Raw genomic sequence first — 15,107 nt, 5'->3', positions numbered from 1 at the left:
CATCTGATTCAGAGGATTGTGAGTGAGGCAAAGGAATCTGCATTCTAAGGCGTGACACCTCCCCAGCCCAGGTGACAGATGCAAGTGGTCTGTGACTGTACCGTCCCAGAACTGTGCCTCTCTCACACACGCTTGTTTGCGTTGTCTTACCTCTGTCCCCCAAGGGCATCCCTCAAGGGCAGGTCTGAGCCTTCTCGATTTTTGTGACCCTGTTCCCTAGAACAGTGCCCGGCAAACAGACACTCAGCTAACTGTAGACAGTTCTCTCACTGAGCAAAGGCCAGGGCTAAGGAAGGACCTAGAAAGGTAAGAGCTCTAGGAGGCCTTGGTGCCAGGCAAGGTTTAGGGTTGGTATTTTGTTCTCGTGCCTAAACTTTTTCCCCAATCTTTTGCTTTGAAAAATGTCAAACTTACCGAAAAGTGAGAACAAGCACCCAGATTCGTTAATTTTGCTACAGTTCACCCCTAAATACTTTACAACGTATCCCCTAAGAACACGGCTGTGCTCTTATGTAACGACAGTATCATTCTTACACCTAATAAATTTAGCACCAAGACAGTAACATTACCTGTATTCATTTTTCCCTAGTTGTACCAAACTGTTCTTTAAAACATCTTTTCAATCCTAGATCTGGTCAAAGATCACGCGTTTGGTTTCATGACTCTTCAATCACTTTTAAATTTGTTTTAAATGAGATTGACGACTTTTAAGAATTTTAGGCCCATTTTCTTGTACGTTATCCCCTAAACTGAACTTGTTTCCTCATGATTAGGCTGAGGTGAAACACTTGGCAAGACCATTACGTAGGCAATGTTGTGTCCTTCCCACTCCTCCACAACGATGGGCACACGATGCCAGTTTGTCCCATTACTGCTGAGACTGTCAGATTCCCTAGGGTGATACCCCTCAGATCCCTCCACTGTAAAGACACAATTCCCCCTTGTGATTAATAAGTAACTGTGGGGTAGTCCTCTGCATCCTGTTCCCCTATGATCTTAGGCCCCATGGCTTTAGCATCTGGTTTTCTCCTTGCCTACCTTAACTTTAGAAGTTAATTTTTAGAAGGTTCCTGACAATCCTACAATAAATTTCAGGAGTCTTTAAAAGAAGCCACATCGTTATTAGCCAAGCGGCCTGAGAAAAATTTAGTTGGCCTTGGGTTAGCACAGATTTCAGCATAAAGGGCTTTCTTCATTTTCCGGACAACCCCTGGCAGCTTATAAACACTATGTACCACAATTCTGTAGGTCCACATAGGAAAGCATTATTCTTGTAGCTTCCACAGGTGTGGCTGAAAGGTTATGGAACTTGGCAAGATTTCTCTGACAATCGATTCACGTGACATCCTGAGGGGCTGCTGGGGGCAAGAAGCCACACAAAAACCATAATCCTGGGACTTCCCTGGTGGCACAGTGGTTAAGAATCCGCTTGCCAATGCAGGGGACACAGGTTCGAGCCCTGGTCCGGGAAGATCCCACATGCCCCAGAGCAACTAAGCCTGTGTGCCACAACTACTGAGCCCAAGTGCCACAACTACTGAAGACCACACACCACAACTACTGAAGCCCGCGCGCCCAGAGCCCGTGCTCTGCAACAAGAGAAGCCACTGCAACGAGAAGCCCGCGCACCGCTACGAAGACCCAACGCAGCAAAAAATTAATTAATTAATTAAAACAAAAAAACCCCCATAATCCTTTGTCATCTAGCCTCGCAAATACAGAGGAAACCCAACCCTAACAGGCTATTCAGCCAGCTCCATCCTTACATTCCAGGCCTTATAAGCCTGCAGGGTGACGTTCTAATGGGGAGCAGCAGGGAGGCACCCATGAACCCTGGGGGCGGGGGCTGGGGCTGGCGGGGGGGGGAGGGGAGTGGAGGGCAGTGCGGGTAGCAGCCTCCACCCTCCAATGGGGAGTTATCAGCACCTACCGTATGCCAGACACTCTGCCAGGCACCGGGGTTTCGTGTCAGAATGAACAAAGCCCCACCCTCATGGAGCTTACATTTGACTGGCAGGAGACAAGAAATGAATAGAATGTCAGGTGGTGAAAAGTGCTACAGATAATAAGGGGGGGTCATAAGATATAAAGGGGGTAAGATTCGGTGGGGTGAGGCTGCTGTTTCACGTGGAGTGATTACATAAGGCCTCACTGAAAGGGGACGTGGAGCAGAGACCTAGAGAGGAGAAGGCCATGCAGGTGTCTGGGGACAGAGAGTCCAAGTAGAACAGCGGCAAGCACAGGCCTAAGAAAGGCACAAGCTCGGCGTGTTCAAGGAACTGCACTGAGGTCTGTAAACCAGGCTGGGGGCAGCGAAGGGGAGACGGGAGACGACATGGGGGGCGGGGGGCGGGGGGCTTGAAGGCTGAGAAGTTCTTCTGAGGGTGACGGGAGCTGCTGGGGTTCGGAGGCACTTGTGTTTTAAAAGGGTCACTGTATCCCAGTAAGAGCAAAGTATCTTTTTAATCCACTAATCAAACCAGGAAGGAATTAGGACAGATCATTTTACTACTCACTGTCTCCTCTGCAGTGTAAACTTAAGATGTGCACGAAGTATTTCCCAAGCAAGCTTGACTGGAGCCCACAGGGGTAGGGGGGATGGTGACAATTCAATAAGGACCACACCTCATGGCTGCAATGGCCCCAGAACTGTGGCCTATGATGATGGTCTCCTCGTCACAGTGCAGCTCCGTCTCCATGAAGGGCAGCCAGATGCTCTCTCGAGCTGTGACTAAGGTTCAGGGGAAAGAAAGAGTCCGTCACTCAACAGGGACAGTCTCAGTCCAGCGCTGCCCACCTTTCTAACAGAGGACCATTCAGCAAACCGCAGGACCGCAATGGGGGATGGGGCTGTTTTAATAGGGCCAAAGTTTTTTTTGTTTGTTTTTTTGTGTGGTAAAAGGGCCTCTCACTGTTGTGGCCTCTCCCGTTGCGGAGCATAGGCTCTGGACGCGCAGTCTCAGCGGCCATGGCTCACGGGCCCAGCCGCTCCGCGGCATGTGGGATCCTCCCGGACCGGGGCACGAACCCCATGTCCCCTGCATCGGCAGGCGGACTCTCAACCACTGCGCCACCAGGGAAGCCCAGGGCCAAAGTTTTATGTGTTGCTGTCTGAAAGACTCAAATCTGTAGTTTTGGTAAATAGTTTTGTTTTTATTTTTTAGCATTTTCTTGAAAGGAAATACTAAGAAAATAAAATATAACTCTGAAGTTTAATGTAAACTTTCCAACTTAAAAACAAAAATCCTCTTGACAATATTGTTTCTCAAGTTGATGTCCACATATTTTCTTTCTTCCCAAAAAGGAAATTCCTGAGACAACTCATAGGCACTCAGAACAGAAGGGGCCACGTTACATTTTCTAATATTAGGATCTCATAGAGATGCTGTAAGTTTTGTCATACCTCTGCCTCAAATGAAACACCCATAAATTTTGCCTGAAAAGATTTGACTTATAGAAGGGAAAATCCGTTGCTTACAAAGTTGAAAATTAAATTCTTCCGAGCCCAGGTGCTCTTCTTGATCCTTACCATAATTTTCTATCATGTTTTTTCGTTTGCATCCTCCTCCCCCAAATACTTGCCATCATTCACTCTGAGGTATGTATTCCCTTAGGCTTCTCTGCTAGGATATTCCTCTTCTCTACCGGAAAATGACAAGATCAAAACCCAACAAGAGGAGGCTTTTTAAAGACACATTTAAAAAACTTACTTGGGTCAGGCATGTTTTCAGCCAAACACTGGAAACCAGGTATCTACGATATGAGAGGGAGAAAAAAAGTATAATAAAGAGCTTAATTACAACTAATACTTTGCTAATAAGAAATGAGACACCTGATATGAGCTTTAACAATTCAGTAAGTAGTTGTTTATATCATGAAATGAAGTGGGGTAAGTGCTACAGGATTACATATGAATATACAATCCCTCCTCATAAACTCCATCTGTCTGTAGTTCTCTATCTAGCCAGCTCCGCAGATCTCTTCATATGTGCAACTGCACATGTACATTTATCACCGCTGGCATATACATATAGAGAGGGCATAGCAGATTCTAGACAAACTGACCTGGAGCCAATCAGACTATGCTCCAGGGAGTAGGTTAAATGTGGTACAGAAAGTTGGAGATCCAATCCTCTTGGACAGCTGCAGCCCTGACCTTTTGGTTTGTAGCTCTAGCCATGGCTCTCAGCCACAAGCCTGGAATTTTATTCTAGAGACCCAGTCTAGAGCTCTAGAGGTTGGCAACTCAGGAAACAGTCTTATTGCCTAGTTATGGAAGAACGTTTAAAAAAAAAATCAAGATGCACAAGACAGCCCGCAGTTAGATGCCATTTTTATAAAGCTCACAAAGAGGCCAAATTTAACAATATATTGCTTAAAGGATACATACATAGGTTGAACAGTACATTAATTAATTTTTTAAATTAAGTTTTAAAAGCAAAACAAACTTCTAAAATGTCATACGGCAGGGAAACGGGATGGAGGGACTTACAGGTGGCTCTGAAGGTATTGATAATGTTCCTAGATTTCAGTTTGGTGAGGGACCCTCAAGTACTGGTTACATTATACTTCATAATGTATGTACGTGTTACATACATCCTTTGTAAATATCAATATTACATATTAAAATGTTTAAAAATGCGAGACAGGTGCTTCCCTGGTGGCGCAGTGGTTGAGAGTCCGCCTGCCGATGCAGGGGACACAGGTTCGTGCCCCGGTCCGGGAAGATCCCACACGCCGCAGAGCGGCTGGGCCCGTGAGCCATGGCCGCTGAGCCTGCGCGTCCGGGGCCTGTGCTCCGCAGCGGGAGGGGCCACAACAGTGAGAGGCCCGCGTACCGCAAAAAAAAAAAAAAAAAAATCCGAGACAGAGAGCAGAGAAGATTGGTGTAGAATTATCTGGGAGTCCCATATCTGAACCCGCAGCAGATACGGGGAGCGGGCTCGGTCTCCAGTTTCTAGAGGTGGAGCTTGTACTCTGAGCCCTGAGAGGAGCCCTCCTGGCTGTTTCACCAGCCGAACTTCCTCCACTACTTGTAGAGTCTAAGACGGGGTTCCCAGCAGGGCTTGAAATGCCCACGGTCGCGAGACCCCTCCACAAGACCACCAGAGTCGAGAGTCAAAGCCAAACGGCAAGGGTCATTTATTGCAGGTTCGAACCTGGACCTCTGCGCACTCGTTGCCGGTGGCGCTAAGAGGTCCCGATGGAGTTTAGTTCAGCTCTTTCATAGACAGGTACAATCAAATTCGGGACTTTCCAGGGGTGGAGAGTACTGATTGGTTAACCTTTAAACAAAGACACTAGTCGCCGTCTGATTGGTTGGATGATTACAAGGGGGGGTCAGCAAGCGTAGTTACAGAAGCGAGAGCGGCTGGTTAAGTTCCGGTTTCCTGAGGTTTCGTTTCTCAATTGGAAATACTTAAGACGGGGCCACGGTTACAAAAAGAAATAGTGCAAACAGGAAAACTGATGGAACCCTAACAGCGCTGCGGCCTCCACCAGCCCAACGGCAGGGCGGCGGGAGGCTGTGCGCCCAACTCCAGGCGGCGCTCCCAAATGTGGCAACCCAGCGCCGCGCCCTGGAAGGGCCCTTTCTCGGCCCTTCTCCTCAGAAAAGAAACTCCAGGAAAAGCACAGACTGAATGCAGGGCGTCAATTCAGTCTTATTCCCACCAAAGTAGAACGCAGTCCCCTCATTCCCCCCTTTCTCATGAACCAGAGGAGCCAATCTTGGGTCCTTAAGGCTCAGTTTCTTCAATTTCTAAGGCCTCGTTGGGCTGATATTGTGTTAATACCATTAGCTGAACTGCATTTATTTTTTCTCGGACAAAATCTATGACTCTACTGAGTATACAGGGGCCTATAGTGAAGAGGAGAAGGAGGCATAGCAGAGGGCCCAGGATGGGGAGGAGGAAGGGAAGCATTCCATGAAATCCTGACCGAAGGGGATTATCCGCTAATTCCTGCCGGCGGCGAGCTAGGTCTTCCTGGAGCTGGTGGATCTTGGTTCTTACAACGCCTGATTTATTTGCATAGAAACAACATTTTTCTTTTAGGGCGAGGCATATCCCACCCTGTTCAGCTGTCAGCAAGTCTGAGCCCCTCCTATTCTGTAGGACTACCTCGGCCAATGAATCTAATTGGTCCTGTGAGTCCTGAATGGTACCAGAGAGGGCTTCTACATCTTCTATTAATTGCCTAGACAGCTGATTATAGGAGTGAAGGGAGACCCCAAGACCTGTACTTCCTGTGGCCACAGCTCCTGTAATTCCTAATCCTACCAGGAGGGGTATGGCTGTAATGGCTCGTTTGGTTCTCCCTGCCCAAAGGTCAAAGCTGGGAATGGGCAATGGGGTGTCTCCCGAGATTAGGTCTACATTGGGGAGGAGGGTGGCTAGCTTGCAGACCCCTGTCCAATTCGGGGGTAAATAGGTGTATGCTAGGTTATTTCCACAGACAAAAACAGTGGTGTTAGGACTACAGAGGGAAGAGTTCACGGGGATATACTGACTACATCCAGTGGATGAAAGGATTCCCAAGTCAATACTGGCGTTAGAGAGGGAATCGTTCTTGACAAAGCATGAGGTATTAAAGGTGGTTGAAAATTTTGAAAATTGTATGGGGAACGGCTCGGGGAGTAAAGTAGGGTTACATCGTTCGCTGATGTTTAAATTGGCGAAGGTGGGGATGGCTATAGGGCGGGGCGGTCCTTGAGGAAGGCAGAGCCAGCAATCCTGTGCTAAGTGGGGGTTGGTGGCATTCAAAAGTGTAAAAGTAGCTTCTAGTATAGTCATGGTCTGGGGGTCCAATTCAGAGGGATTGACCTTAGGGAGAATTAGGGGGTGGTAGTTGAGCTGTGGGTACAGATGCCGATAGACCTCTTCTATTTGTCTTCGGGTTTCTATCTGGCGCACTGCGTCCTGGGGCCCCCCACCGTCTGACATATGTGTGGGGGCCCTGGTATTCCAGCATACTGGGGTCCCGGGGGTGCCAGTGCATCCAGCCTGAAGATATTTATTACCCTCACTAATGGTGGGGCTTTTATTATTCTGTAGTATGGCTGTGAAATAAGTCTTGTTATTGGCCCCTATACATTGCTGGTAAGAGGAATAGCACATGCTATGCATTGATTCCTGGAAGGTAGAACAGGGGCAAGTGGCTCGAGGGGGGAGTGGCTTAGGCTTATGGTAGCATTGCCAGCTTTGAGAGGCCCCGGTGCCCTTATATTCCTGAACAAGGTATGCAGTTATTCCCCCGCAGTCCTGCATATGAGCATACCCTCGGGGAACCTCAGGAGTCTCCATAGTACCTCCCCTGCACTCGCACGGTGCACCATATAGTTGTTGTATTAAAGTATTCTTATCGGGGGAAGGGCCGAGTCCTCCCCTCGTGGCCCGAGGGTTGAGGGTTAGGACTATTATTAGGGCTATCAGCAGTACCTTGGTCATCATGGGGGAGGGTACGGCACAAGGTCAGTTTGAAGGGATTGTCCTTATTCCGGTCCACCGTCCAGGTGACGTCAGCTTTAGTGGACTTGATGAGGTCAGAAAATGGGTCCACCAGCTTGACGTGGGTGTAATGGATCCAGGCAGCTATGCTGTCCACCTTGATGGCCGTCGGCGTTGTCAGGATGATCTGGTAAGGTCCTTTCCACCTGGGTTCTAGGGTCTCTTGTCGATGGCGTTTGACAAGGACCCAGTCACCTGGCCGGAGCTGGTGTGGAGTAGGCGGGGGTCCTGTTGCATATAGCTCTTTTAGTTTGGGCCAGATTGTCTCGTGTGTCCGCTGTAAGGCTTGGAGGGAAGACAGGAGATTATTTTCTGGGTCCAATTGGATAAGGTTAGTCTTTAGGTTAGGGATGATAGGAGGAGGCCTACCATGCATTATTTCGTAGGGAGTAAATCCTAGCTTATAGGGGGAATTTCGCACCCTAAACAGAGCGTAGGGGAGTAGGACTACCCAGTTAGCGCCAGTCTCCATGGTCAATTTAGTCAAGGTCTCTTTTAGAGTTCTATTCATTCTTTCTACCTGTCCTGAACTCGGGGGGCGGTATGCACAATGTAATTTCCAATTAGCCCCAAGTATGGAAGCCAGATCTTGACTTACCTTACAAACGAAGGCTGGCCCGTTGTCAGACCCTATCATAACTGGAAAGCCATTCCTGGGCAGGATCTCTTCTAGTAGTTTCTTAGCTACTATTTGTGCAGTCTCATTCTTGGTTGGGAATGCCTCAGTCCAACCTGAAAAGGTATCTATAAACACCAGTAAATATTTATACCCATATTTGCCAGGCTTTACCTTCGTAAAGTCCACTTCCCAGTAGGCTCCGGGCTGGTTTCCTCTTTCCCGGATGCCAGTGGTTGACGGGTGGGTACTGGCATTATGGAGTTGGCAGACTGCACAGTCAGCAACCAGTCGTTCAGTCTTCTCGGAGACATTTTTAAGTCCAGTCTGCCTGATGAGATCCTGTAGCCGTCGGGCGCCCAAGTGGGTGCTACGGTGGATCCGTTCAAGGACCAGGGTTCCTAGTTTCTCAGGAAGGAGGATATTGTTCTTAGCGTCCCGTCACCATCCGTCTCTAACCTGGGTTAGAGGGAGCTTGCTCATCCATCTGATGTCATCCTCCGAGTAGTCCGGTTGGGGCGGTATTTCCCGGGGCCCTGGATCCGGCAGTTGCAGGGGAAGTAATGGTATTGGAGTGTGTGCCGCCTTTCGAGCCGTCTGGTCTGCCAAATTGTTGCCTCGGGCGACTGGATTCGTGGGTTTTTGATGCCCCGGGCAGTGTACAATGGCTAGCTTTTTGGGTTCCCATACGGCCGCTAGCAAGGCCAGGATTTCCTCTTTGTTCTTGATGCCTTTGCCCTCTGCTGTGAGTAGTCCCCGCTCTCGGTATATTGCCCCATGTATATGTGCGGTAGCGAAAGCATACCGGCTGTCTGTATATATGGTGGCTTTTTGGCCTTTGCTCATCTTGAGAGCTTGGGTCAGGGCAATTAATTCAGCTTTTTGGGCTGAGGTCCCCGGGGGGAGAGTCTCTGCCCATATCACCTCAGTTTCTGATGTTACCGCTGCCCCCGCATACCTCTGACCTTGCTAGACAAAGCTGCTGCCGTCAGTGAACCATGTGACTTGTGCATCCGGTAGGGGCTGGTCACGTAGGTCTTCCCGAACCCCATGGATCTGGGCCAGTACCTCTGCAGTCACGGAGTGGGGAGTCCAAATCTGGGTCAGGTAATAGGGAGGCAGGGTTTAATGCCTGCGGTGGAGTGTAGCTGATTCTGAGGGGATTTAACAGTAGACCCTGGTAGTGGACCAGTCGAGCATTGCTCATCCATCGGTCGGGAGGCTGTTTGAGAACCCCGTCGATGGCGTGGGGGGTGGTGACATGCAACTCCTGTCCCATAGTTAGTTTGTCAGCATCCTTTACCATTAGGGCCGTGGCGGCGATCATCCGGAGGCAAGGAGGCCAGCCGGCAGCCACTGGGTCCAATTTATTTGATAGGTAAGCGACAGGCCTGGGCCAAGGACCGAGGGGCTGGGTCAACACGGCCTTAGTTATGCCTTTGCTTTCATCCACAAAGAGGTGGAAGGGTTTGGAGACATCAGGGAGACCCAGGGCGGGTGCGGATAGCAAGGCAGTTTTGATCTGCTGAAATGATTGCTCAGCCTCCTCTGTCCATTTAAAGGGCGTCTGCTCTTTGGTGGCTAAGTATAGTGGTTTGGCCATTTCAGCAAATTTGGGTATCCATAAACGGCAGAACCCCGCTGACCCCAAAAATTCCCTCACCTGTCGAGGCGTGGTGGGTCTGGGGATGCGGAGGACGGTTTCCTTCCGTGCATCTGTGAGCCATCGTTGCCCCCCTTTCAATAGGTACCCCAGGTAAGTTACCTCAGGCCTGCAGATCTGCGCTTTCTTGGCAGAGGCCCGGTATCCCAGGGTGCCGAGAGTCTGTAGGAGGTTTCTGGTTCCCTGCAGGCAGGCTTCAGCGGTCTCAGCAGCTATTAAGAGATCATCAACATGCTGCAGGAGGGTTACATTGGGGTTTTGCCTCCGGTACTCACTGAGATCCTCGTGTAGGGCCTCATCAAACAAGGTGGGCGAATTTTTGAATCCTTGGGGAAGTCTGGTCCAGGTGAGTTGTCCGTTTATGCCTCTCTCGGGATCCGACCATTCGAAGGCAAAGAGTTCTTGACTTTTGGGTGCCAAGGGTAAACTAAAAAAGGCATCTTTGAGGTCCAGCACAGTATACCATTGTTTTCCTGGACTAAGGGCGCTCAAAAGAGTATATGGATTGGGCACAGTAGGATGGATGTCTATGACCCGTCTGTTAACTTCCCTCAGGTCCTGCACTGGGCAGTAGTCTTTACTGTTAGGTTTGCGGACTGGCAGCAGGGGTGTATTCCAGGCCGACTGGCAGGGACGCAGTATCCCCAGGTCAAGAAGCCGGCGAATATGAGGAGTGATACCAGTCTTGGCCTCTAGGGGCATGGGATACTGTCGGACACGTGCAGGATCTCTATGAATACGGCTGGGCGATGTTTGGCTAGTCCCATCCCACCTGTTTCTGCCCATGCTTCGGGGAACTGCTGAAGCCATGACTCTATATCTTGATTTTGGGAGGGTGGTTCCTGGTGAAGTCAGTACTCATCTTCCAAGTTCAGGGTGAGCACAGATATGGGTTGGTCGTGAGGGTCTGTTACGATTGGCCCCTCTGGCCGAAAATGAATTTGTGCTCCCATTTTAGTGAGCAAGTCTCTCCCCAGTAAGGGGCAAGGGCTATCGGGAATGACCAGAAAGGAATGGGTTACCCTTCCCGTGCCCAAGTTCACAGTTCTCTGAGTGGTCCAGGGGTAATGTTTGACTCCCGTAGCTCCCTGGACCCAGGAGGATTTGTTAGAAACTTTCCCGTGGGGCTTAACCAAGACCGAATGCTGTGCCCCTGTATCCACCAGGAATTGGACTGGTTTCCCCTCCACTTGTAGGGTTACCCTGGGTTCGGGGAGGGGGTCCGAACCCCGTCCCCCCTACTCTGCATCATGTGTAAACAGGACTGGGGTGGCCTTCGGTTGCCATTGCCCCTGGTTGGGGCGCGGCTGCCTTTTCTTGGGGCATTCCCGAGCCCAGTGGCCCTTTTCCCTGCAATAGGCACATTGATCTCTGTCCAATGGTCGCCTGGGAGGTCGAGTGGCTGGGGGGCCCTCTTGATCTTTCTGAACAATGGCGGCCAGGACCTTAGTCATTTTCTCAGTGGCTTTAAGTTGTTTATCCTCTGGGGCGTCTCGGTTATTAAAGATGCGCTGGGCAATACGGAGTAGATCCTGTATCTGTTTGCCCTCCAGATCTTCTAATTTCTGGAGTTTCTTTTTAATATCAGGGGCTGCCTAGTTAACGAAGGACATTACAATGGCAGCCTGATTTTCGGGGGCCTCTGGATCCATAGGGGTATACTGCCTAAAGGCTTCCATTAATCTTTCTAAGTAAGAGGAGGGACTTTCTGTTTTACCTTGTATAATTGAATATACCTTGGCCAAATTAGTGGGCTTGCGCGCGGCAGCCCGGAGACCCGCCATTAGAGTCTGGCGATAAATGAGCAGTCGTCCCCTACCTTCTCCGGTGTTATAGTCCCATTCATCCTGCGGGGGGCGAGTTAAGGGAAAGGCTGCATTGATGAGGCCAGGGTTAGCGGTGGGTTGACCATCATCTCCAGGAACCAGTTTTCTCGCCTCCAGCTGGATTCGCTCTCGTTCTTCGGTAGTGAATAGGATCCGGAGGAGCTGTTGGCAGTCATCCCAGGTGGGCTGATGAGTGAACATAACGCTATCTAGAAGAGCTATCAAGTCTTTAGGATTATCAGAGAAGCGGGCATTCTGGGTTTTCCAATTATATAAGTCACTGGTAGAGAATGGCCAATACTGGAGTCGGGGGTTCCCTGTCTCATCGGGAGGGTCTATTTCTCGCAGGGGTAGGGCTATGGTGGAATCCGGATGGCGGAACCCTGGGTCGCGCGCGCTGAGTGCGTCCACGGGTGCGTCCAGCCGGCCCATGGGAGTTATTTTCATTGGGCAGGAGGACCGGTAGTGCCTCTGCCTCTCGGTCCTCCGGTTCTGGCCTGGGTGGCCCCTCGGGAGGCGCCGCAGGAGGTTCTACCAAGGGGAGAGGAGCAGGGCCAGGAGCAGGAAGGGGGGCCGGTTGTGGGGCCAAAGGAGGAGGTTGATATGGGGGGGGTCTAGGAGAAGGAGGTCTTGGCTATCAGAGAGTGTGGGTGCAGTTGGGGTCTGAGGCTTGGGAGGTTTAGTTGGTCGGGCCGCAAGGATCTTACATGACCCTGATGACAAAAAGGGGGTCATCCAGGGAGGTGGGTTTTCTGTCAGGTCCTGCCATACCAGGATGTAGGGGATCTGGTCTGGATGGCCTTCTTTTCCTGGCAAGAAAACTCTAGATTTAACTTTTAGGATTATAGGAAGACAAAAGGTACCCTCGGTGGGCCAGCCAACCCCGAAAGTTGGCCATTCAGAGCGGCAGAAGGTAATTAGTTTTCTTCTCCGGATGTCCAGACTGAGGTTGTGTCCTCGGGACTTTACATCCCAGAAATTAGCGAGAAGGAGGGAGAGGGGGGTACTCTGTGCTTGGCCCATGTCTAGGTCCTGGAAGAGATTGGTTAGAGAAGGTTACTCTGAAAACAAAAGTGATTAAGAGCAGTCCCAATAGTGGAGCCTGTAAAAGGAGGAAGGGGAGGTTATCGCGTGCGCGCTTCAGATGGGCTATCAGCCCCAGATGGGTCGTGGTGGACGTCTCCAACCACACCCGACTAGGTGTCCTATAGCGCGTCCGCCAGGACTGTCCTAGTCCCCAAAACAGAAGGTACCCTGAGCCGGCTTACTTACCGATCGGTTGTCAGCGATGACCCGTTGACCTGATGTCTGGTGGGCTCGGGGGCATCCCGGACGAGCCCCCAAATGAAATGCCCACGGTCGCGAGACCCCTCCACAAGACCACCAGAGTCGAGAGTCAAAGCCAAACGGCAAGGGTCATTTATTGCAGGTTCGAACCTGGACCTCTGCGCACTCGTTGCCGGTGGCGCTAAGAGGTCCCGATGGAGTTTAGTTCAGCTCTTTCATAGACAGGTACAATCAAATTCGGGACTTTCCAGGGGTGGGGAGTACTGATTGGTTAACCTTTAAACAAAGACACTAGTCGCCGTCTGATTGGTTGGATGATTACAATGGGGGGTCAGCAAGCGTAGTTACAGAAGCGAGAGCGGCTGGTTAAGTTCCGGTTTCCTGAGGTTTCGTTTCTCAATTGGAAATACTTAAGACGGGGCCACGGTTACAAAAAGAAATAGTGCAAACAGGAAAACTGATGGAACCCTAACAGCGCTGCGGCCTCCACCAGCCCAACGGCAGGGCGGCGGGAGGCTGTGCGCCCAACTCCAGGCGGCGCTCCCAAATGTGGCAACCCAGCGCCGCGCCCTGGAAGGGCCCTTTCTCGGCCCTTCTCCTCAGAAAAGAAACTCCAGGAAAAGCACAGACTGAATGCAGGGCGTCAATTCAGTCTTATTCCCACCAAAGTAGAACGCAGTCCCCTCAGGCTCTGCACAAGGGGGTGGGAGCGGGGAGCCCTCCGGCCTCTCCCGCGCCAGCCAGACCTCCCAGTGCAGCGAGGTGGGTCTCCTACCTGCTCCAGCTCCCTCTTCACCCAGCTGTACCAGCCGTGAGTGGCCATATCCTCGCCCCCGTTCCCGGGGACGATCACCGCCTTGCAGGGCGCCGCCATGAATGCAGCCGACCTGAGGCGCTCAGACCGCGTGCGCGACCGGGGAGCCTGCCCGTGGCATTCCGGGAATTGTAGTTCCGGGGCGCCAAGAGCGCACCCACTGAGCTTCTGGTTCCCTACTGCACAGGGCAGCCGCAGACAAACCTTGCGGGTTTCCAGCAGCTGTGTAAGTCACCTTTTACTTGCTTCTTGCTGGCGCTTCCATTCCCCGCCCCCCTTATTTGGGACAGACTGTGACATGCCCAGAATGTGTTATCTCTTACCTAGACTAAGTGATATTTGTATAGAAAAGTATGTTTTAGTTTCAAAGAAGCAGAACACAACCCGTTTTCTTTGTTGAGGACTCCTGATTTCAAAATAGTTCTTAATAAAATAGTCAATATCAGCCAATAACAGTCAATACCAGCCTGGCATGGCAAAAAACAAAACAAAAAACCAAAAGAAAATTAGGACTCAAACATTAGTTCTTTAAAAAAAAAAAAAAAAAAAAGCTTTGCTGAAACCCTTCGGGGCATTTCCGGGTTTTAGGGCGGCATGAGCCACCCATTACCTTGCACAGCCCTTCGATAAACCTTTCTCTGCCCTAAACTCTGACGTTTCAATATTGTTTGGCCTTGCTGTGCGTCAGGCACATGAACTTGTGTTCACTAGCATATCTAGGGGTCCGTATATCCAAAACACTGAATGGTTCATCCTGGTTTTTGTACTGAATTCCTTTCAGCGTGTGTTGTAGGTCAGCGGCTGCAGTGGCTCATGGCTTGATCCTTATAGAATTGGATGGCAAATAACATTCTTTGTTTTACACTCTATGTGTTTGTGCATCTGTATGCCTTCATGGCTGTAATCGCAAAGGTCCTCACCTGTTGTAAGAGTATGAAATGGTTTACTAACTTTAGAGTTCTAACAAATTGGATTATTACATCTTTTAAAGAAGCTTTGTTCTCATTGCCTCTTGCCGTATCAATTATTTTAAGCTGGTTATTTTCTAAGAAACAGCAGATGTGGAAAAAACTCTTAGCCAAGTAGGAATTATCCTTTTGTAAGACACATTTACATTGGTAAGGGAAATCTCCATTTGTAGGTTGTCTCCCTCTCTGTACTAGAAAGAGGATGGCCACATCTCTATAAAGTTACCAGTGGAGAAGGCAGTGACTTAAATCTGCTCAACAACCTTAACCTTGTTTACTGCGCTTTTCCTGGTGACTTCCCATAACTGACTCCCCAACCTCAATATCCTCTTTTGTCTTTAGCTGAGGATGGTTTTTAAGGTGAGGACTTGAAACATTTTAGCAAGTTACTCATTTTCCCTAGGTCTCTCCCATGTATACATGTT

The 15,107-nt window shown here is 50.1% G+C and overlaps 1 protein-coding gene across 7 annotated transcripts in view; it reads right to left on the bottom strand.

Annotated features, from left to right (window-relative positions):
• RBBP9 (RB binding protein 9, serine hydrolase) overlaps positions 1–15,107 on the bottom strand; it is an 18,859-nt gene extending 3,752 nt beyond the window's left edge. For 2 of the 7 annotated variants that reach the window (XM_079943782.1, XM_079943781.1), the window contains exons 1-2: positions 7,440–7,973; positions 2,626–2,731 (exon numbers count right to left, since the gene is read on the bottom strand). In XM_079943782.1, coding sequence (XP_079799908.1) covers positions 2,626–2,731; positions 7,440–7,884 — 551 coding nt within the window. In that variant the 5' untranslated portion in view covers positions 7,885–7,973. Of the gene's footprint in view, positions 1–2,516; positions 2,732–3,710; positions 3,754–7,439; positions 7,974–11,606; positions 11,776–12,476; positions 12,492–13,675 lie in introns of those variants that run through there. The other 5 variants (XM_079943784.1, XM_079943783.1, XM_079943786.1 and 2 more) reach the window with 5 other exon arrangements.

This window comes from Stenella coeruleoalba (genome assembly GCF_951394435.1).
Source record: "Stenella coeruleoalba genome assembly, chromosome: 15".
Classification (NCBI taxonomy): domain Eukaryota; kingdom Metazoa; phylum Chordata; class Mammalia; order Artiodactyla; family Delphinidae; genus Stenella; species Stenella coeruleoalba.
The sequence above is the reverse complement of the archived record's forward strand: the minus strand, read 5'-3'. Positions and strand labels throughout refer to the sequence as shown.